Source organism: Chiloscyllium plagiosum, unplaced genomic scaffold, assembly GCF_037043375.1.
Source record: "Chiloscyllium plagiosum isolate Xiang-an unplaced genomic scaffold, Cpla_swu_hap1 HiC_scaffold_5, whole genome shotgun sequence".
NCBI classification, from domain to species: domain Eukaryota; kingdom Metazoa; phylum Chordata; class Chondrichthyes; order Orectolobiformes; family Hemiscylliidae; genus Chiloscyllium; species Chiloscyllium plagiosum.
In genome coordinates, this window is record NW_028270143.1 from 80,919,920 (window position 1) to 80,944,462 (window position 24,543).

At 40.3% G+C, this 24,543-nt stretch overlaps 1 protein-coding gene across 1 annotated transcript in view; it reads right to left on the reverse strand.

The window, feature by feature from the left end:
- The window catches only part of cubn (cubilin (intrinsic factor-cobalamin receptor)), a 303,136-nt gene that overhangs the window by 108,903 nt on the left and 169,690 nt on the right, over positions 1 to 24,543 (reverse strand). The window contains exons 31-38 of the mRNA XM_043690378.2: positions 21,866 to 21,994; positions 18,700 to 18,832; positions 18,175 to 18,380; positions 15,736 to 15,917; positions 12,283 to 12,484; positions 7,367 to 7,564; positions 2,672 to 2,818; positions 386 to 576 (exon numbers count right to left, since the gene is read on the reverse strand). Of these exons, the coding sequence (XP_043546313.2) occupies positions 386 to 576; positions 2,672 to 2,818; positions 7,367 to 7,564; positions 12,283 to 12,484; positions 15,736 to 15,917; positions 18,175 to 18,380; positions 18,700 to 18,832; positions 21,866 to 21,994 (1,388 nt within the window). The remainder of the gene's footprint in view (positions 1 to 385; positions 577 to 2,671; positions 2,819 to 7,366; positions 7,565 to 12,282; positions 12,485 to 15,735; positions 15,918 to 18,174; positions 18,381 to 18,699; positions 18,833 to 21,865; positions 21,995 to 24,543) is intronic.

Consider the following 24,543-nt stretch of genomic DNA (forward strand, 5'->3'; position numbering starts at 1 on the left):
AGTTCTTCCAGCCTCCTGCCTGCTCTTGTTACCCAAGCATTCATACAGCTAGTACAGTTAAACTTCTGAAACTTCCTCAAGATATTGATAATGGAGGATTAAGGGATTGTAATGTAATTGAATTTCAAGGGAAGTTAGATATACTCTCTCTTATTGGAGATGATCATTGCCTGGCACTTGATGTGGTCTAAATGTTACTTAAAACTTAACATCTCATGTACCTACATTATAACAGTAAAAGGTAAATCATTGACTGGTAAGTACTTTGGGATAACAAAAGACACAAAAAGCATTGTACAGATGCAAATTAATTTTTCTTAAATGTAAGATCGAAAGTTTAAACTTCACAAAACTTAGACTTTAATAATGTGAAAAAATTGTATACCTCTAAGTAGTCTCCAGTTGTACAGTTTGTGTCAGAACTTTGAACTTGGAAGGTCCAGTTGAAGTGGATAGAAATTATGGAACCACTGGTGACAGCAATAAGCCAAGTGCAATTGAGATTTGGTGTATATTTGTGGGGATAGTTGGGTGAAAGAATAACACCGTGGTCAGCATTGAGCCGCCCACCACAAGCTGAAAGGAAGGAAATATATCAATGACTGATAAAAAAAAGCAAGTACATTCATATAAAAAGTATTTTAAACTCTAAAACTTTTCTTTGGGGACAAATCTTTGCTAAGTAACAGTCTTTGCCACATATTGCATAGCATTCAAATCCACACCAAACGTTCACATTAAACAGAAAAAAAAACCCTCGCACATTAGTGTCCAGACCATTGACATAGGAACCAACAATAATTGGCGTCGAGCCAAAATAAACAATTAACTGAAAATTGTGGGGTTGGCACTTGTGGCAGGAAGGTTTACTTGGTGGTACTCCTTTGTTAACAATTTTCATGCAAGAATTAATCCAATTATTTTGAACAAATTAATTCCTTCGTAAAGTTGAGCACAGAAAAATGAAACATAAACTTGTGAAGCATTCATAGAATCCCTACAGTGTGAAAGCAGGCTTTTTGAGTCCATACCAACCCTTGAAAGAGCAGCCTACCCCCAGTAACCCTGCATTCCCCATGGCTAATCCATGTAGCCCTAGACATTCCTGGAAACTACGGGGCAATTTAGCATAGCCAATCTACCTAATCTGCACATCTTTAGACTGTGGGAGGAAACTAGAGCACCCACAGGGGGAATGTGCAAACTCCACACAGACAGTTACTTCAGGCTAGGATCGAACCTGGGTACCTAGTGCTGTGAGGCAGCAGTGCTAACCACTGAGCCACCATGCCATTGCCCACTCACAACCGTTACTTTTGACGATCAATTCCTTTTCTAAGAATTGAGTACATTGTTGATCTTAGATATTACACAAGACACTTGTTGATTAAGAACAACTTTTCAGAAGCGGAGCTGCAAAACCATTAAGATGCTACAGTTTCAACTTACTAGATTTAATGTACAGCTTTACATATATTTTTTAAAAACTTTTATAAAATTTAACTTTTCTGTAGCAGGCACATCCAACTTTTAGGCGATGGCAGCCAAGGGGTCCTATCACCACTGGTGTTCCAAACACAGGAAGGATTCTGCAATCAGGTGCTGTTCCCACCCTCATTTCCCCACCCCCAATCCCCTGCAGTTACTGCTGGGAGGTTCACTAGTGAGCCAACTCACCCAGGCCCCGTCGACAGCACCTCCTAAACCTATGAGCTCTGCACTCTAGAAGGACAAGGACAGCAATTGTATGTGAACACCACATCTGTACATTCCCCACCAAGCCACTCATCATGCTGACTATGTACTATATCACTGTTCCTTTACTGTCATCGGGTCAAAATCTTGGAAATCCCTACAGAAAAGCACTCTGGTGTCCCTCCGCACCAAGGACTGCAACGGTTCAAGAATACAGCTCACTACCACATTCTTAGTGGCAGTTATAGATTGGCACTAAATGTTGGCCTTGCCAACGATGCTCATATCCCATGACTGAAAAAAAACGCTCTAATTGGAAAAGTAGTTAGCTGTGCAAACACACCAAGCTTCATTCAGCCGTGGAGAAGCCAAAAGGAGGTGAGGCTCTCTCTTTCCTATGCAGGTACCAGGCCTCTGAAGGACTGCAATGAAATGCTGGAGCAGTCTGCTGAACCCACAGACCATGAGGGAAGAGAGTGACAGTTTGTGCATGAAGGACAGCGTATGAGTAAGAGAGAGAGAGAATGATTGAGTGTGAGCCAATGAGGGAGGAAGAGATCATGAATGAAAGGGAGATGGAGGGAGAAAGGAAAAATGTATGAGTGAGAGAGGGTTATTGTTTGCTTGAAAGAGAGTGTATAAATGAGTGAATGAGAAAGTGTGCATGATTGAGTGACAGAAAGTATGTGAATGAGGGAGTATGAGTGCATGAGATGGGGAGTGTTAATAACACAGGAGAGTGTGGGGGAGAGAATATGTGAGTGAAAGTATGTGAAGGAGACAGAGTGTGTGTGTGTGTGAGAAAGTGGGAGCAAATAAGAATGTTTCCTCTACCAATATAAATTGTTACGATAATTTGAAATTTGATATTTTTCATTTGTCCTGATAAGTGCAAGACAAAAAGCTTTGACATGTTTATCTTTTCAGCAGTATTCAACTTCAGAGAAAATAAAACGTACTAAAAGATTCAACCTACTTTTGTAGTAAGAAGCATTGAAACCACTGCCATTGGATTCCTGATCAGATGTAAATCGAATGAACATTGCATCACCACTAGATCGGAGCGGTCCAGGTAATTGGCTACCACATAGAGTGGCAAGTATTGGAGAAAGGTTATTGTCCCCTGAAGAGACAAGAGATATGCAAAACTTACGTAAATGCAAATTTGAGCCTCAGTCTCAAAGCTGTCACAGTTAATGATGTTATGCCATAGGTTGTCACAATTCCAAAGTTGTTTATATCTAATGGACAATAATGCTAAATTGCCAAGCATCTCACAATTATATCAACAGAGGTAGAAGTGGGCTGAACAGATGAGCAGGTATTTAATTCTTCATTTGTCTCATTACAAGTAGAGTCATTGTCATAGAGATGTAAAGCACGGAAACAGACTCTTCGGTCCAACTCATCCATGCCGACCAGATATCCTAACCTAATCTAGTCCCATTTGCCAGCATCTGGCCCATATTCCTCCAAACCCTCCCTATTCATATACCCATCAGGATGCCTCTTAAATGATGTAATTGTACCAGTCTCCACCACTTTCTCTGGTAGCTCATTCCATCCACGTACCACCGTCTGTGTAAGTTCCCCCGGAGATCCCTTTTATATCTTTCCTCTCTCACCCTAAACCTATGCCCTCTAGTTCTGGACTCCCCCACTCCAGGGAAAAGACCTTGTCTATTTATCCTATCCATGCCCCTCATGATTTTATAAACCCCTATAAGGTCACCCCTCAGCCTCCGACACTCAGGGAAAACTGCCCTAACCTATTCAGCTTCTCCCTATAGCTCAAATCCTCTCGCCCTGGCAACATCTTTGTAAATCTTTCTGAACGCTTTCGAGTTTCAAAACATCGGTCTGATAGGAAGGAGACCAGAATTGCATGCAATATTCCAACAGTGGCCTAACCAATGTCCTGTACAGCCATAGCATGTCCTCCCAATTCCTATGCTCAATGCTCTGACCAATAAAGGAAAGCATACCAAACGCCTTCTTCACTATCCTATCTACCCGCGACTCCACTTTCAAGGAACTATGAACTTGCACTCAAAGGTGTCTTCGTTCAGCAACATCCCCCAGGATGTTACCATTAAGTTTATAAATCTAGCTCTGATTTGCTTTTCCAAAATGCAGCACCTCATATTTGTCTAAGTTAAACTCCATCTGCCACTTCTCAGCTCATTGGCCCATCTGATCAAGAGCGCGTTGTACTCTGAAATAACCTTCTTCACTATCCCCTGCACCTCTAATTTTGGTGTCATCTGCAAACTTACTTACTATATCTCCTATCTTCACATCCAAATTATTTATATAAATGACGAAAAGTAGTGGACCCAGCACCGATCCTTGTGGAACAGCACTGGTCACACACTCCAGTCTGAAAAGCAACCCTCCACCACCATACTCTGTCCTCTATCTTTGAGTGAGTCCTGAATACAAATGGCTAGTCCTCCCTGTATTCTATGAGATCTAAGTTTGCTAATCAATCTCCTATGGGGAACTTTGTCAAACACCGCACTGAAGTCTGTATAGATCACATCTATCATTCTGCCCTCATCAATCCTCTTTGTTACTTCTTCAAAAAACTCAATCAAGTTCATGATACATGATTTCCCATGCACAAAGCCATGCTGACTATCCCTAATCAGTCCTTGCCTTTCCAAATACATGTAAATCCTGTCCCCAAGGATTCCCTCCAACAACTTGCTCCCCCGACTAATGTTAAGCTCACCGATCTATAGTTCCCTGGTTTGTCCTTACCACCTTGCTTAAATAGTGGCACCATGTTAGCCAACCTCCAGTCTTCCGGCACCTCGCCTGTGACTATCAAAGATGTAAATATCTCAGCAAGGGGCACAGCAATCACTTCCCTAGCTTCCCATCGTGTTCTAGGGTACACCTGATCAGGTCCTGGGGATTTATCCACTTTTATAAGTTTCAAGACATCCAGCACCTCCTCTTCTGTAGTTTGGACATTTTTCCAGATGTCACCATCTATTTCCCCACATTCTATATCTTCCACGCCATTCTCCACAGTAAGCACTTTTGCAAATTACTCGGTTAGTATCTCCCCCATCTCCTGCGGCTGTACACATTGACTGCCTTGCTGATCTCCAGCATCTGCAGTCCTTGTTTTTATCTACCTGATCTTTGAGATGCCCTATTCTGTCCCTTGTTACCCTTTTGTCTTTAATGTATTTATAAAATCCCTTTGCAGTCTCCTTAACCCTATTTGCCAAAACTATCGCTTGTCCTGTTTTTGCCCTCCTGGTTTCCCTCTCAAGTATACTCCTACTGCCTTTATACTCTTCGAAGGATTCACTCCATCTCTCTTGTCTATACCTGACATGTGCTTCTTTCTTTTTATGAACCAAAACCGCAACTTCTCTTGTCATCCAGCTTTCCCTACACCTACCAGCCTTTTCTTTCACCCTACCAAGAATATACTTTCTCTGGACTCTCGCTATCTCATTTCTGAAGGTTTCTTATTTTCTAGCTGTCCTTTTACCTACGAACATCTGCCCCCATTCAGCTTTTGAAAGTTCTTGCCTAATACCATCAAAAGTAGCCTTCCTTCAATTGAGAACTTCCAACTTTTAGATTCGGTTTATCCTTCTCCATCACTATTTTAAAACTAATAGCATTATGGTCACTGGCCCCAAAGTCCTCCCCCACAGTTACCTGCGCTGCCTTATTTCCCAAGAGTAGGTCAAGTTTTGCACCTTCTTTCGTAGGTACAACCACATACTAAATCAGAAGATTTTCTTGTACACACTAAATAAATTCCTCTCCATCTAAACCCTTAACAGCATGGCAATCCCAGTCAATGTTTGGAAAGTTAAAATCCCCTACCATAACCATCCTATTATTCCTATAGATAACTGAAATCTTCTTACAAATTTATTTCTCAATTTCCTGCTGACTATTGGGGGGGGGGGGGGTCTATAATACAATCCCAATAAGGTGATCATCCCTTTCTTATTTCTCAGTTCCCTGGATGTATTCCCAGGAATACCCTGCCTAAGTACAACAAAAAATTATACTCCCCCTCCTCTCTTGCCTCCCTTTCTATCCTTCCATTTGCATCTTGGAACATTAAGCTGCCAGTCCTGTCCATCCATGAGGCATGTTTCTGTTATTGCTGTCATATCCCAGTCCCATGTTCCTGACCATGCCCTGAGTTCATCTGCCTTCCCTGTTAGGCCTCTTGCATTGAAGTAAATGCAGTTTAATTTATCAGTCCTATCTTGTTCTGCTTTATTTCTTCCGTCCTGACTGTTTGACTCGCTTCTTTTCCCAACAGTACCAGTGTCAGATTGATCTCTTTCCTCACTATCTCCCTGAGTTCTCCATCCCCCACCTTACTAGTTTAAATCCTCCTGAGCAGCTCTAGAAAATCTCCCTGCCAGTATATTAGTCCCCTTCCAATTCAGGTACAATTATCTAAAAATGTGAACCCATCTCCCCTGCACCAGCTCCTCAGCCAAGCATTCATCTGCTCTATCCTCATATTCCTATCTTCACTAGTTCATAGCACAGAGAGTAATCCAGATATTACTACCCTTGAGGACCTCCTTTTTAAGTTCCTGCCTAATTTTCTGTATTCTCCCTTCAGAATCTAATCCTTTTTCCTTCCTATGTCATTCATTCCAATGTGTACCATGACCTCCTGCTGGTCCCACTTCCCTTTGAGAACATCTCTACCCTCTCTGAGGTATTCTTTATCCTGAAACCAGGGAGGCAACACACTATTCTGATCTTTTGCTGCTGGCCGCAGAAACATTTGTCTGTGCCTCTGACTAGACACTCCTCTATCACAGTCGATTGCTTGGAACCTGATGTACCCCTCATTGCATGAGAGCCAGTCTCAACACCAGCAACTTGGCTTCCCCTGAAAGTCCACCAAATGATTGGTTAAGCTCCATGAGTAGCTAATGGAATCAGCCTGACAAGGGCTTGTTTACATAGTTGCAAAGAGTACTGCTAGTGTTGTTTGACTGAATCTTTATTACCACCTAATAACTTGACTTTTCTTCGCAGTGCATTTTTATTACCCATGTTTACTTAGAGAAGATGAAAGATTTCCTCAGTGTAAAATTAACTCCTGTGTTCGACCAAGTTTTATAAGAAGCTAAGAGTGTTTTTTTATTAACAGGTTATCAAAGAAACTTTCTCTCAGTTTCTCAATACATAAAGCATCAATCATGCAAACCAGAGAGAAGCATTCGATCACTGAGGACTTGAAGATATCTATAATACTCATGTCTGCCATTGATGCAGGACATCTCAAGTCAACCATCGTTTCAAGTTAATGCATAATAACTCAAGTACATGCTAAAGATCTTGAACTGCATGTTCTTTCATCTTCCTTATTGTGCTCAGTGCTATCACTTTTAAATTTTATGTCTGTACTTGCATGTGTGCTTAACGTTGTGAGTTTATCATTCTTCTTTCTGTAAAGTAATAAAATTCCTCTTTCATTTACTCAAATAAACTTTGGCACCCCAGCTCCACAATTATTTACATTGAATTAGTTAATGGCATTTTCACAGTAATGAGGTATAGCAGCACACTAAAACAAGTCTTAAATCTTTATCAAGGTGAACTGAGGAAGTTGAAAAGAAGGAAACTGATCCACCCTTCACTAAAAACAAGAAACAATTATTACCATCTCTGATGACTAAGTTATCGTAGTTACACCACCTATCTGACTCAATATCTAGAGCCAGAATGTGAAGTTCCACTGTGCCTTGTGGTGCCCAGATGACCCAAGAACAGTCCAAATCGTTTTCATACTTGTTGGGCCAACCTGGTGAGAAGAGAAATGTTGGGATATCCGCAGTCACAACAACTCCACCGCATGCACCTGGAATAACAAACACATTTCAACCATCAAATCATGACATCAAAACAATGTCTGACTCCGAATGGCATAAATTATATCAACAAAACACAGAAGTATGTTTCCATTGCTCTTCAAAAGAAGTCTTTGAAAGCATCTGTCAACACCCCATTAAAAATACTGATGCACAATACCAATTGCCCTAACAAAAACAGAAATTGCTGGAGAAGCTGAACAGGCCATGCAGCATCTCTGGAGAGAAAGCAGAGTTAAAGTTTTGGGTCCAGTGAAATCCTTCTTCAGAACTTCAGTTACTTTGGTTGATAAGTAAAGGTAAAAATTTTAATTAACTTAGGAAATCCATGTGAATGTATTTTGCCAGTCATACCAGGTCCACCACAGACTCTGTCATTTACCTGGCCATTATTCCCATGCTTTAGGGGATAGGGTCTGCAGGAAGAAGCATGCAGGGTGGGGATGGAACCTCTTCCTCCAATTCATTTCTTGCTTGAATATCCCAGTGCTACCTGGCTGGACTGGTGGTGTGCTAGAATGCCCTCAGAAAACTTAAATGATAGTGCAAACAGCTCATTTACATACATGACTCTTCTCCAGGACTTTTTAAAATTCCCAAGTACACACAGTACAAGCTACAACCTGGATTCCATTCCAGCCTCAGGCAGCTATCTCCGTGGAGTTTGCACATTCTCCGTGTCTGCATGGGTTTCCTCCGGGTGCTCCGGTTTTCTCCCATAGTCCAAAGATGTAGAAGTTAGGTGGATTGGTCATACTAAATTACCCATAATTTCCAGCGATGTGTAGGCTAGGTGGATTAGCCATGGGAAATGCAGGGTTACAGGGATAGGTAAGGGGTGGGTCTGGGTGGGATTCTCTTTAGAGGGTTGGTGTGGACTTGATGGGCTGAATGGCCTGTTTCCACACTGTAGAGATTCTATAATTCTATAGATTCCATGATAAACCCAATTAACCCAGACCATTGGACCTCACTTTCACTGGAATCATATAATTATAGAATCTTACAGGATAGCAGGCCAGTCAATCCAACATGTCAGTACCTGCTCCCGAACGAGCCACTCTGCTCGTCCCATTCTCCAGACCCATCTCCGTATCTCTCCAAATTCATTACTTCCAAATATAGAAATCTCTTTTAAACCTCCTATGGAGTTCACCTCCACCGCTCTCACAGGCAGCATATTCCAAATCTTAATTCTCTGAGTAAAGAAACTCTTCCTCTTCTCACTCCCAGCTCTCTTGCTGACAATTTTGAAACTGTGACTCCTACTTACTTGCATATGAACTAGTGAAAACAGAACATTTTTCCTTACCCTGTAAAATTGCTCATAATTTGGAAACCTCAATAAAGTCACTTCTTAATCTTGCTCCAAGGAAATCAAGGCTGAAAATGTGTTGCTGGAAAAGCGCAGGCCAGGCAGCATCCAAGGAACAGGAGAATCGACGTTTCAGGCATAAGCCCTTCTTCAGGCTTATGCCCGAAACGTCGATTCTCCTGTTCCTTGGATGCTGCTTGACCTGCTGCGCTTTTCCAGCAACACATTTTCAGTTCTGATCTCCAGCATCTGCAGCCCTCACTTTTTCCCCAAGGAAACCAAGCCCAATTTCTCTAATCTGTTCTTGTATCTAAAATTCCTCATTCCTGGTATCATTCTAGTAAATCTCAATTGCACTCTTTCCAGGGCTTTAACATTTTTCCTTAAATAAGGTACCCAGAACTGAACACAATACTCAAAATGTAGTCTGAGCAATGATTTGTCGAGGCGACAATGGGTAATGTGTGGTAGCAGCCCAAGGCCTGATTGTGGTGATTTTGTTTTATATTTAGCATGCTTTGTTTCACACTACAAAGAAAGACAGAAGATCTGGGTTATAATTTATTCATAAATATTTATAAGCTCAATGAGAAATGAAATTTATATTCTAATTAAGAATCTAATATAAAACATGTACATTGCAAATCTGATATAATGTGAATGCTGGTGTCCTACACCTTGTGTGCATGTGTATTTGCATACGTGTTTCAACAAGGATAAAGAATACCTCTTCACTTCACCAAACGTAACATTTTACAAAGAACCAGCTTTGGAATTTTCAAATCAGTACTTCATATTTCAGTTTACGGATAGTACAAGAGAGGTCAGTTCTCTTTATCTCTCTATCCTTCTAGACTCTTTAAAATTAGACTCTTTGAATTAAACCTTGAAGTGCTTTTAACAAATTACGCCATGCAAAAACACAAAGGGAAATAACCTCACTGCAACCATGATAACTAAGTCTCTCCCAGGAGATTGAAGCAGACACAGGGGCTGAAAAAAACACCAAACTTCTATCTTCAAGTTGCTGCAGCCTGTCAGCTCAGTTCAACACGGTAATCAGGAATTACTTTTGCTGCTGAAAGGAATTACTTTCTCTTTTTAAAATTCCACTTCAATCCCACATAACTAATTGATTTTTTTTTTAAAAACCCGCTGAATGAATATGCAGGCACCAGGTTTTCTTGCCATTTTTATTTAATAAATGTCTGTTTTCTGAACAAGATTTCACGAGACTTTTGTTTGAAAATCCTCTCTGTCAGTCTCGGGCTACACAAACTTCTAAGGGAAGTGGTTGATCCCAGGACAACATTTAACATTCTTCTATTGATCTATATTGAGCATAACACCCAATGGAGGAGAACTCTAATAAAGAAGTGGATATAAACCTCTGCTTTCTGAAATAGCTAGTGAATAATTTCATAACAGTCCAGCTTTTATACTGTTACACCTCTTGCACTCCAACATCTGTGTTGTATCAGATTTCCATTGCATGTGTTTTATCTTACACAATTCCTTTGAACACAACTTTCACTAGTCATTGGGCTTATAAAAAAATAGAAATAATGTGTAATCCAGATCTTCCATCTTTTTTTCAAATGCAAAACAAAACATGCTAAATACAAGAATAATTTCTGAATTTAACTATTGAATATAGTGAACACCAAGGCAACAGATCATTCTCAATGCAAAATGGTACTGGGAACAACTTTTCTAGCTGTAGAGAATCAAGGCTGGGAAGGGCAGGAGCAGACAAGCATTATTATACATACTACAGCAGTGGGCATTAGTAAAGCAGCTTTGGAAATTCATCGGTTTAGCACAAAGTTAGTTATCTATTTTGTTTGATTCAATGTACCCTCTTTATAATAGTCTATTAATAATTCAGAGATACATCAGCTTTTGTTGATAGCTCCAGCCAAAACCTTGAGGTGGTTCTCAATGTTCCTCTGGACATAGCTTTCTGTCAGGTCATCTTGTCATCAGTGATTGGAAGGCTAGGACCATAAGAATTCTGATACATCCTCCAGTGCTGAGTTTTCTGAATTCTGGAACCATAATTGCAGTAATAGATGCTTTCTCTGCAATGCCCTGGTGTAAATTTGCAGCTTGACTGTAACTACACTAATATTAGTTTGCCTTCTGGCAACACCAAATTCAGAATGAAATTACACTAAAGAGCTTCACGATATAAAATTAATTGATTGCAGTATTGAATGTACTCAGCATATTCTCAACCCTTTGGAGTAGGAACCTATTAAGATTTATAAGCACCTGAGTGAAGAAATTTCTCCTCATCTCAGAGGATTTCTTATCTTGAGGCTATACATCCATTTTCTCAATTTCTGACTTGCAGCAAGTGCGGCCCCAGCATTGCTAAGCACTTTAGAAAGAGTGTAAAGTTTAAACATCTGGCTTTATCTCTTTATTTTTCTGCAATACTAGGAAGGTCTGCAATACTTAACTTTTAACTTTACTTCTTTTTTTTACACTATACAAAGAATGACTGCAATGTTTAACTGTTAACATTCTTCTTTATTTCTTTCTCCCTTGTTCTTAAGATTTTGTCCCGAGCTACTTGATCCTAAGATGGCACTGTTGTGGCGACATTATACACTTTTTACTGTACTCCTGTACTTTGGCAATTGAGAACATACGACAATAAAGCCTAAATCTAAATCTGTAGAAACAGCTTTTTAGAATTTTGAATGTTTCAATGCGATCCCCTCTCATTATCTACATCACAACTCTCTTATTTCAGGAATTAATCTATTAATTTTGAGTTCTTTCCATAAGTAGGCTGAACCTCTTTGAATGCCAACAGATTTCATACCTGTATAAAATGCTACTTTTCTATTCCTGCTACTGAAGTCAAAATATTCATACTTCTCCACATTAAAATAACATTTTCTCTTCTTTTTTCCTGAATTTTAGTTTTGGTTCTCTGGATATTTTATTTGGTGTGCTTCAACATTATAGAGGATCATTATTTAATACATTTTGAAGTTCTTGCCCTCCTTCCCTTCCTACCAGACTTTAAATTATAACTTAAAAACTATTTCCTCAAATCTCACATCAGCCATTTTGAAGGGATTATACATTACTTTTCAGATTACAATCAAAATCAAAAGCACGTTATTCAGCATTTACTTTCCTATTCTACATCGATCTTCTGTAAATGCTACCCACTGCCTCACTGGATCAGTATATACATTAGGAATTATTTTGAGAACTTACATCTTAATTTTCTCTCAATTATAAGGGTTTACTGTTCAAAGCTTCACTGAAATCTATCTATATTTCTGTAGGCATCCTCATAAATTATAAAAATGTATTTGTACTTATTTTCACCATGTACGTATGTGCTGTATTATTTATGTCTTTATCACATACCTGGTTGAATAGTAGGTATTGCAGTTGGGTCAATAATGTATTGCACTGCAAACCATTCCAGCAAGAAACCTTTTCCATTCGTAGTAGGGTCACTTATAAACTGAACTGTCATGGTACTTGCAGTGGATGACAAATCTGGGGGCAGTTTAAAGCCGCAGTATTTTCCAATAAGACGTGCATGTATATTAGGGCCATCATAGAACTAGAACCAGAGAAAGAATGTCTATGAGTCATATAACCAATTGCTAAATAACATTATTAGAAATATGGCTGGTTTCCAAAGCAATGCTTATAGACAAAATTAGAACTAAAACTTGTGCCCATCCTTTGATAACTGTCTCCATTTGTCACCTATTTGAAAACATTTCTACCTCTCATTCCTGCAGCTTTGAGTTGGATTCTTATTCTATTGCATCTCGCTCATATCTTTCTCTCAGGTCCTGTTCTAGCTCTAACTTTCTTATTCTTTGTTTATCTTTCCACAAATATCTCCTTTCCTCACTCTCGAGCTGGCACCACTCAATGTCTTTTTTATGTAAACCCCCGCTTCTTTTTCTCATCTTATGAACTTTCTGCTCTGTTCTTTCTGCAATTTAACTCTTCTGCAATTGTTCCATCTCCCTTTTTTTTCTTTTTGTCTCCTATGGAATCCTGGAGGCTGACTTCACTATTCTAAATTCAGTCATCAGATTAACCTTTAGTGGAGTCCAATATCCTTGAAAACACTTTAAACAGATTCAATACTTGGAATTCAAATATTCAACTCATTAGTCATTCTGCCCATTGTTATCCAAAATAATCTGATGGTGGAGGGCTTTCAAATGTGGATGATGTATTTGAGAGTAGCTGGGTGAGAATTTACTCTCAATTATAAAGTCTACGTGATTGAATCATTACAAAGAAGCAATACGATAGCGCTTAGGTTTAATTGGCGGAATTGAAGATTCGCTGGTGAATCACTCCTGTTATCAGTATCAAGGGGAGACAAACTAACAGTTTAGGGATAAATGGTTCCAGATGCAGCAACATTATTTTGAGCATCTTAAGAAATCTCTGAAAATAAGTTGTTATTTTGTACAAATGCCAGGTGGCATGGTGTAAAAGAGTGTGCATACGCAAAGAGAAAGCTGATATCATTTGTATGTGGTAGTACTGCAGGAGGAGGAGCTCTTCAGATTATTTAATAATTGGTTTACAAGCACTAATGTACAAAATGGACAAATGGAGACTGTCCCTCTCTGCTGCTAGTGTAGGTCTCTTTTCCCAGTCAGGGGTGTGGAACTTTGTCCTTGCTGCAGCCAGGGTCATGTTCCACCTCATCTTCCCAGTCCCTGCTCAGGAATGCATGCACTTGTGGTCATGTTACCCGCACATGCAAAGGTGCTTCCTGCATCTTGTCCTGTCACAACCTGAAATCCTGCATCCTCTCAGCCGAGGATATGGAGCTCCTGGGCCTCCTTCACCGCCGCTCCCTCACCACCCGACGCCTGGAGGAAGAACGCCTCATCTTCCGCCTCGGAACACTTCAACCCCAGGGCATCAATGTGGACTTCACCAGTTTCCTCATTTTCCCTTCCCCCACCTCACCCCAGTTCCAAACTTCCAGCTCAGCACTGTCCCCATGACTTGTCCTACCTGCCTATCTTCCTTTCCACCTATCCACGCCACCATCCTCTCTGATCTATCACCTCCATCCCCACCTCCATTCACCTATTGTACTCTATGCTACTTTCTCCCCACCCCCACCCTCCTCTCATTTATCTCACCACCCTACAGGCACTCTGCCTCTATTCCTGATGAAGGGCTTTTGCCCAAAACGTCGATTTTCCTGCTCCTCGGATGCTGCCTGAACTGCTGTGCTTTTTCAGCACCACTCTAATCTAGCATCCTGTCAGTGTAGGCGTGGTGCTCATTTTGGTGTTATGCATAATCAATGCTGAAAATATGAAATTCAGTGAGAAAAAAATGATCAAATTCATTTTCTGTTTGAGAAACATTTGAAGACATTCACTGTGGCTTTTCTCCTGTTTTAAAAAAATTATTACAGATTCAGCTTACTGACAATTTACTACAAGTTATTTTCATAAGATTCTAATAGATTTTAATGCCACTTTGCTCGGTATTAAAGTGCTTCTGACATCTTTAATTCTAATTTGTTGTTTTTACTTCATGCCAATTAACATATTGCCATGCTGAAAGTGTGATGGAGGAAGTATGGTAAGAGAAAGTGCGACAAAAAGAGCATGCAACACACCCTGGACTTTTTAATCATTTGTAAGCATGTAGACGGGTGAAATTATTCTTGGGTAATCACATAAAATAGACAACTGTGAATTGGCAGCCCATTTTAAACCATCACCCCCCCCCCCAACATTTTCTTTCCTATTAACTTCTAATGTATTGATATTTCTTTCTTTCTCCATTTCCAAAGATACCCGGTTTAACTAGTGCCAGATTGCACCTCCCTTTTAAGCGATGTGTGCTGCCTTCATGTGGCATCAGGCATGACCAATTTCTCTCACACAATAGAGCCAAGAGTGTTGGCTATTATTTTACTGAAGTCGCTGCCTTTTGACTCATTTTTCAAGCAGAATCAAATTTCTGTGCTGATAATTTCTCAGATAATTGTAAAAAAAAAACAGCTGTTGGAAATACTTGTAAAAATTAATTGTTGGGCCTAGCCAGTATCTTAGTGTACACGACCAGGCAGATGCAGTACTTAATCTAATTTACATGATACACCTTTCAGGTTGTTGTATGGCTGTGCATGCAGAGTCATACAGCATGGAAACAAACCCCTTGGTCCAACTCGTTCACACCAACCAGACACCCCAGTCTGTCCTAGTCCCATTTGCCAGCATTTGGCCCCTCTAAATCCTTCCAATTCATATACGTATCCAAATGTCTTTTAAATGTTGTAATATTTCCTACCTGCACCACATCCTCTGGCAGCTCATTCTATTCACATACCATTCCCTGCATGAAAAGGTTATCCCTCTGATCCTTTTTGAATCCTTCCCCTCTCACCTTAAGCCTATGCCATCTAGTTATGGACTCCCTCACTCGATGATTTTATAAACCTCAATAAGGTCTTCCCGATGTTTGAGGGAATAAAAATCCCAGCCTACTCAATCTCTCCCTATAGCTGCACAATGTTGTGGAAATGTTGGAAGTTGACAATATTACAAAATTTCAAAATCCTCTTATTTCTAATTTGCTATAGCACTGGGATTGTTAGTGCAACTAAATATGCAATCAATTTACATGATAAATCTACAACATGTGATAGCATGCTTTTTTTCTGTAACACAATAAGTTTACAAAGAAATATGTGCAGCCACAGGTAATATAACACTTAATTCTTATGGAAAGTGTTGTTGAGGTTGCACTGTGGATTTCAGCTAAGCCTCCTGGTATAAATCTTGATCTTTTTGAGTATGAAGGATTACTCACCATTAATGTATCATATCTGCATCCTTGTAATGAATCAATATCCAATTCCAAGATCTTTACATGGATAACATAGGATGCAGGAACTGTAATTGTCCAGTGGTAGTTGGCATTGTGTGGGTAATGTAGTGGCCAAAGTGGAGATGCAATTTGTCCTTGAAATCCGGCAATCTCATTGCCATACACTGAAAGAAACACATTTTGGCTGAAGTCCTTTGTGTTAACACCTACTTGATTTACAATATTAAAAATGTTCTCCTTTTATTTACAGCATAAAAACTTGGAGGAGGAGTAGCCATCTGGCCTAAGCTTAGTCCGCCATTCAATAAGATTGTGGCTGATAATTTTGTGGACTCAGCTTCACTTACCCACCCAATCACTACAACCCTTAATCCCTTTACTGTTCAACGATCTATCTTTGCCATAAAAACAAGATCGACTCAACTTCTTCACTGGGCACTGCTTCACTGATTGCAATCTAAACATAAACGTCAACTTAAAAATCAATAATCCAATATTCAGGTTACCAGATTATAATTTATCTTTGACTTGAGATATAATCCAGCTGCTAAAGATCTCAGACTATTAAAGTTATACAAATATCCTGAACTGGGCAAAAGTAGTAAATGCTAAAATGTCTAAGCAAAATAAAGGTACTATTTCATAGTTTAAAATAATAGACATGAGATGGAATGAAGTTAAAAACCATTCTAACACCATTTTCATTCTTAAACAATTAATGGGAAAAAAATTCTCATTTGGATAACATTCAAATCTTTTAAATCTTACAGGGTTAATCTCTTATAAAAATAAACAATTACTCTTCAGACTGCACATCAGAGGTAGCTCATCCTTTCATAGAATCTTTAGACGATCAAACAGTGCACTCAGATCAGCCTCTGATGAAATTGAAGCTTTTGAAACTAAACCAAACATTCACAATGACACCATAAAAGCACTTGAGGAAATGTCAAAAAAGACTCTATTGAACATGATTGATCATTTTCTCACATTTTCTAGCCTGCACCAGGGTGTCTGTTAGTCAAAGTAGAGGGTTTTTTTAACACTCAGTAACAGCAACAGCCTTCTTTTTAATTAAAAAGTGGGTTTGGGGTTAAAGCCTCACATGACAGATTTACAGAACTTATCCATCCTTCAAGTGCATTCATACCCACTCAATGAATTCATGCCTTGCACATTGCATTGCAAGTTAAGGCTCTTGCAACAGCCAAAGTGAGATTGATTAGATTCCCTACAGTGTGGAAATAGGCCCTTTGGCCCAATCAGTCCACACCGATCCTCCGAAAAGTAACCCACCCAGACCCATTTCCCTCTGACTAATGCACCTAACATTTATGGACAATTTAGAATGGCCAATTCACCTGATCGGCACATCTTCGGACTGTGGAAGGAAACTGGAGCACCCGGAGGAAACCCGCACAGACACGGGGAGAATGTGCAAACTCCACACAGACAGTCTGCCGGGGGCTGGAATCAAACCTGGGACCCTGGTGCTGTAAGGCAGCAGTTCTAACCACTGAGCCACCGTGCTGCCCTGGTTTGGACCTTTGATGGGTTTCCCTCTTGTGGTTATCACACCACACTGTATCATTTACCAGGAAATTTGGATCTGTTCTACTGCAATGGAAGTCCTACAGGAGTAAGACTTCCGCATCTGGGCCCCATCTGCCATTTTTAAAGGTCCATTGAGTCTTAGCAACTCTGTAAAAGATTAATCTAGAGCCTCAAACAAACACATCGAGTTAGACCCCATCTACCACCTGAGAAAAAGAACAGGAAATGACTCCACCACAGGAAATGACATCACCACAGGAAATGACATCATCAGTCCAAAGAAACCCAAACATATAAATGGAAAACAGGAATTATCAGCAGTGCTTCACCTGGAGGCCCATTGAAGATGTTACCTAGTAGGGTGACGAAACGTCTGGAAATAAACCTTCCAGCTCAGCGAACAAACCTACATCCATACATTTTTTGTACTTGAAAGACAAAACAATCTTAAAAGAGAAATACATGTTCCACATTTCTAATTTCACTTCCTGGGAACAGCTGTCAAATAGACTCTAGAATTGGGCTCACCAACCATGCAAGGACCCACAAAACCCATGATCAGTGACACAGAGGTTCCTAGGCAGATAATCAATTGCCACTGCTGACAATGATGGCAGATAAAGCAAGTTTATTTAGATAGATTTTTTTCAGAGCTGGAAAAAGCATAATGGATCAAAAGTATTCCCATGTTGTAAAATACTGTTTCTTTTCAACATAACCATTTATTCGAAATGATCATTGAGGTAATCAGATTTACATTTTTATTACTCATAAAAATATTGTGATCCACCCTTCATATTAGTAAAATATTTCAGTTTAAAGTATGAGAGGTTTTGACAAGTATCATGTTCTGAATCCAATACTTACAATGAGAAAATATGGCACTGAATCTACCACCAGGAGATGTTGGATCAGAAACAAACTTCACCCACAAGATGTGCCCCTTAATTGATGTGTAATTTGCAGGTAAAGAAAGACCACAGTAACGTTCAATTAGCTGTCCAGTGGAATTTCCTTCTCGAATTTCAAGGTAAGCTGAGGTACAGTTTATACTTAATCCAATTTCAAAAGTTCTGTTGAATGTAGACAAAATGAATAATACATTTCATCTGATGATCTGATGAGTTATCTAGCAATGCTGCAGAGTCCATGCTAAACATTACTACATTAATAACAATTTACAATAAACAAGGTAGTTTAATCAAAGGAAACATTTCCTTTTGGTATTAGTCTAAAATAAATATGTCTACCCCTAAAGCGCATGGCTGCAAGTCCAAGAAATCAGCTCACCACTAACTCCTTAAAGCAAGTAGGGACAGCAATTAATGCTGGCCCAGCTAACAATGCACGCATCCCACAAGAGAATAAAACAAAAGTGTAAATGGTAATTACATGAAGGATAGTTGGACACGGTTACCAGGTGAACTGATGATATACCAGACACACTCATAGTTGGGTGGAGATTCATCAGGGAAGTTGGGACTATTGAAAGCTCCTGTTTCCATGTGATATGTTCCACCACACGCTGTGAAAGGATTAATAGTGAACAACTCTGGTAAGTATTACTCATTGCCAATGTTGTTAATAATAATCAATTTTATAAAAGTTTACTTGCTGGTTTTAATACAAGCTTTCCAATGCATAATCTGTGTACAATTTCACTGATTGCTTAATTAAACTAAGCTTGCTGCATTTTTGAACAAAATCAATGGCTTGCATAAACTTTAAACTTTGACTAAGCCCAGCACTTCATTTTATGATTTTAATTTGGTACCTGATTTTTTTATCCTGTTCTTTTCCATTAATATCATCATAAGTTGATAACATCATTATAAGTTAATAATTACATAATAATAGGCTTTTTCTTACTAGATGGCAAGGAGGGATCCTTCACGACTTCAGTAATTTTAATTAAAAAATAGATAATGTAAAAACATTGTGTAATACAAGAAAGAAGTTCTAATGGACTATTGGATCATTTTAAAACTTCTATCAAATGAAAACTGAATCTAATTGTCTATCCTTAAGGCCTTGCTAAAGTAATTAAGGATGATTTCATGGACGGAATTATGCCTTTTGGGGCAGATTTCTGCCAAAGCAGGTTTCCACACCTCTGAATCCAAGCCAACCCTCAGTTATTTTTCTGGGTCAGAGTTACTTGTGATTTACAACTGGTTCCCAGCAGCATTCCTTTTGTCCAGAGAAAATCTATGATAAATAATGCTGCCAAAATAGTGCTAAAAGATGTGGCTGCAGCGCTAAACCAGATGTAAAGGATCTTAAAGGATCCTGGAGCTTAGCATCTGTGCACCACTGAAGGCCTAGGACAGGTCTGGAAGAAGGAGCAAAGGCATTTCAAGACTCTCTCCCTGCCAAGGTAGTTACTGCATGTTTTGCATGGCGAGAAAATGCTGGCAACACTGCACATTTGAGGGGTTGCAGAAGAGAAATTCTCTGGAAATCCTATGACACTTTTCATGTAGTCACTTACAGTGGAGAATGAGGAGGAGATGCCACTGGCAGTCTTAGTGTTGCAGAGTAAGCATAAACCTGATTAATTCATTGATGTGACTGTTGACTGGATGGTCCAAATATTGTCTCATTCTTTGCTGTGAATTTGGGAGGGATCACACAGAAGAATCCCAACCACACAATATTCTGCAGCTGCACAGTCAAATTGATAAGAAAACATTTTACTCCAGGGCACACCCAGAAATTGTTGGCTTGTTTAAGACATCTATCACACCCTGAAAATGGATTCAAATTTAATACTACATACCCCATGAGTGAATGGAAATCAGTTCCTGTTAATAAAGAAAATGAATTCCAGTGGCTTTTATAAAGCAGCAACACAGCTGCAAACAAAAATGAATATAGTACAGGAGGAGAATGTTGGTATAAAAATGCAAAGATCACAGGAGGCACAACACTCACGACTCACAAGACTCAGTTCAGAAAAGTCAGTTTCTTGGGAACTTAGGAATGCCAAAATATAATGGGAGTGTACAATTGAAGTCCATGTACTTCTGAATATGTCTTCAGGATCAGAAACATTGCTTGACTTTTCACCAACTGACATTTAGTAAAATATAACAGACTTAAAGATATTTTAGGTCCAGCGCTGGCTTTAATCACACTCTGTAGTTCTGACAAGACTCCTTTCATATGTTAGCTGAAATACTGTGGGTAAGTCTAAGGGTACTCCAGTGCCTTGCAAGAATTAAATGGCTGACTGACCCTTTTGGGTAGCACAGTGGCACAGTGGTTAGCACTGCTGCCTCACAGCACCAGAGACCCGGGTTCAATTCCCGCCTAAGGCGACTGACTGTGTGGAGTTTGCACGTTCTCCCCGTGTCTGCGTGAGTTTCCTCTGAGTGCTCCGGTGTCCTCCCACAGTCCAAAGATGTGCAGGTCAGGTGAATTGGCCATGCTAAATTGCCCATAGTGTTAGGTAAGGGGTAAATGTAGGGGTATGGGTGGGTTGCGCTTCGGCGAGGCGGTGTGGACTTGTTGGGCCGAAGGGCCTGTTTCCACACTGTAAGTAATCTAATCTAATCTGTAAGTAAACTGGGTGGAGATGGGATTTCCTCCCTCTGCAACAGGAAGTCACAGCTCATTGAATGGTTGTCCAATCAGAAATGAGCAGTTCTTCAGTAGTGGCAGTACCAAGCACGCGGTGTCCACCAACACCCTGGAGTTGTTCAGGGAGAGGTGGGTGCCGCAGGGAGTGGAGTGCATTATTTCTCCCTCCAACTCTATTTTGATTTAGTCCCTACCCTCCCCTTCACTGTTTTGATCACACAGCACTGCCCTTTGATGTGAAGGGCAGTGCTTGTCACTGGCCACCCGGGTGTTTTCCTATCTTCCTGGTGGTGGAAATTGAATAAAGATTCGTGCACTTTGTGTCTTCCAAATGAAAAAAAAAGAAAAAAAGAAAAAAAAGAAAAAACAAAAAAAAAGAAAAAAAATAGTGGCAGTACCACCTGGAGCACTGGCCACTCCGGGTACTGCTGTGATGTTGAAAGGAAGCTGAGTTGCCCTGGAGCAAAGATTGGAGGCAGGTCTGAGCTCTCACAGACCAAACTGGCAGATCCCAGAGAAGAGGATGAGGATGGTGAAGGTCTAAGGTAGAAAGGCATGGGGAGGGAAACCTGGGATTTACCCTCTCTGATGGATGGAGAGGTCCTGTTAAGGAAGAACCCCCTTGGCAAACCAGCCCATTCAAGGAAACTGCAGGACTGAGCTGTTGTGCTATTCTTCTTGAGCTATTTTCTGATACTGTTTATTTTATCTGTATGTTTGTTGTATTTCTCTCTCACTATGTGTTGGATTTCATTACTGTTTGGTACTAATCCTTTTACTAAGTAATCCCTCATGTCAGGAAATAGATCATTACTGTAGTTGGCTAGTGAACCATCTGAACGCTAAGGTAATACAAAAGACCCTCACCCTGAATTCTGAAATATGGTTTTTAACATGTAACCTGGACTCAAGATTATTTTGCAAGATCTTTCTTGTTTTTAAGGTTTTTAAAAAAGTTATATAGATATCACTTTACCTGATGTTGATGCAGCATAAATTGCTCGGAAACCTTTGCATGTAATGACATTGTTGGAACTGAAGTTGATAAACAAGGCATCACTGAATGATGTGATAGGATAAGGCATTGTATTTCCACAGTAACGACCTACAAATCATGGAAATAAATTAACATACACAGTAGATCATTTGAAACACTATAGCTTTGAAAACATTGCACAAAAAAACATTTGACAGTTGTTTGCTGATTTCAAAGCATCTCCTGCTCCCTCTTTTGAAAGTGATAACTTAAAATAACTGCTTGCAGGCTTTCCCTGAGTTATCAGAAATCCTGTACCAGCTGTAAGGCCTGTTCTTATGATCCTTGCCTTTTGGCCAAACCAGGCTGAGTGTCCTGGAATCCTTAAATGGTTGTGGGTGGCTCTTTTTGACTTGAGGCTATTCCTCTTGCATCTGCTGTGGTGGTACACAAAGCTAAGCAGCCACTTTTCCCTGCCATCAACATAAAACTGCTGCATGTGTGAGAAGGGAAGCCTGTAACCGGATCTCAAAAATCACCTGATCCATGACAAGGTGAAACAACTTAGCCTTGTGTCTAATCAGAAATGCTGATTAAATATTCTTGATTCCGATTCTTTTTTCACTGTACAAGCAATTGGTTGGGTGAGTTTTTTGAAGAAGTAACAAAGAGGATTGATGAGGACAGAGCGGTAGGTGTGATCTATATGGACTTCAGTAAGGCGTTCAACAAGGTTCCCCATTGGAGACTGGTGAGCAAGGTTATATCTCACGGAATACAGGGAGGACTAGCCACTTGGATACAGAACTGGCTCAAAGGTAGAAGACAGAGGGTGGTGGTGGAGGGTTGTTTTTCAGACTGGAGGCCTGTGACCAGTGGAGTGCCACAAGGATCGGTGCTGGATCCAATACTTGTCATCATTTATATAAATGATTTGGATGTGAGCATAAGAGGTACAGTTAGTAAGTTTGCAGATGACACCAAAATTGGAGGAGTAGTGGACAGCAAAGAAGGTTACCTCAGATTACAACAGGATCTTGACCAGATGGGCCAATGGGCTGAGAAGTGGCAGATGGAGTTTAATTTAGATAAATTAAACTGCATTTTGCTGCATTTTGGGAAAGCAAATCTTAGCAGGACTTATACACTTAATGGTGATGTCCTAGGGAGTGTTGCTGAACAAAGAGACCTTGGAGTGCAGGTTCATAGCTCCTTGAAAGTGTACTCGCAGGTAGAAAGGATAGTGAAGGCGGCGTTTGGTATGCTTTCCTTTATTGGTCAGAGTATTGAATACGGGAGTTGGAAGGTCATGTTGCGGCTGTACAGGACATTGGTTAGGCCACTATTAGAATATTGCATGTAATTCTGGTCTCCCTCCTATTGGAAAGATGTTGTGAAACTTGAAGGGGTTCAGAAAAGATTTACAAGGATGTTGCCAGGGTTGGAGGATTTGAGCTATAGGGAAAGGTTGAATGGCTAGGGCTGTTTTTCCTGGAGTGGCAGAGACTGAGGGGAGACCTTATAGAGGTTTACAAAATTATGAGGAACATGGATAGGGTAAATAGGCAAAGTCTTTTCCCTGGGGTGCAGGAGTGCAGAACTAGAGGGCATAGGTTTAGGGTGAGAGGGGAAAGATATAAAAGAGACTGAAGGGACAACTTTTTCACTGAGGGTGGAATGATCTGCCAGAAGAAGTGGTGGAGGCTAGTACAATTGCAACATTTAAAAGGCATGGGTATATGAATAGGAAGGGTTTGGAGGGATATGGGCCAGGTGCTAGCAGGTGGGACTAGATTGGATTGGGATATCTGTTCGGCATGGATGGGTTGGACCAAAGGGTCCGTTTCCATGCTGTACATCTCTATGACTTACAGCACCACTTTTTAAAGCTAAGATCATGTGGGTGGCACGGTGGCACAGTGGTTAGCACTGCTGCCTCACAGCGCCAGAGACCCGGGTTCAATTCCCGACTCAGGCGACTGACTGTGTGGAGTTTGCACGTTCTCCCCGTGTCTGCGTGGGTTTCCTCCGGGTGCTCCGGTTTCCTCCCACAGTCCAAAGATGTGCGGGTCAGGTGAATTGGCCATGCTAAATTGCCCGTAGTGTTAGGTTAAAGGGGTAAATGTAGGGGTGTGGGTAGGTTGCGCTTCGGCGGGTCGGTGTGGACTTGTTGGGCCGAAGGGCCTGTTTCCACACTGTAAGTAATCTAAGTAATCTAATCTAATCATGTCAGTGTATGAAATATCTATTATGCTTTCAGAACAAGGTTTTTATTGTGACCTTGGCAGAACGCAGTTGAGCATCAGTCAGCATATGTTTGTAAATACCACTTGGTAGTACTGTAAATGACCCATTCTACCAATTTGCAGAATGACAGTATGCTAATTTGGTGGCAATTGGCTGGGTTGGATTTATTTTGTGGACAGGAATACCTGCGTGATTTTCCACATTTCTGGGTAGATTCCAGTGTTTGAACAGCTTGGTTAGAGGCGTGACTGATTCTGGAGTATAAGTCACAGTACACGTTGAACACTAACAGTTCATGTTAAGGATTTTGGATTAATAGGGATAAATAGGAGGAAATCCTGTTATAGCAAAAGGAATGGCCATAAGTCCAAGGTCTTATATGAGGCAAATGGGTGATGGATCTATTGACAAGAACCTGAGCCATCTTCAGA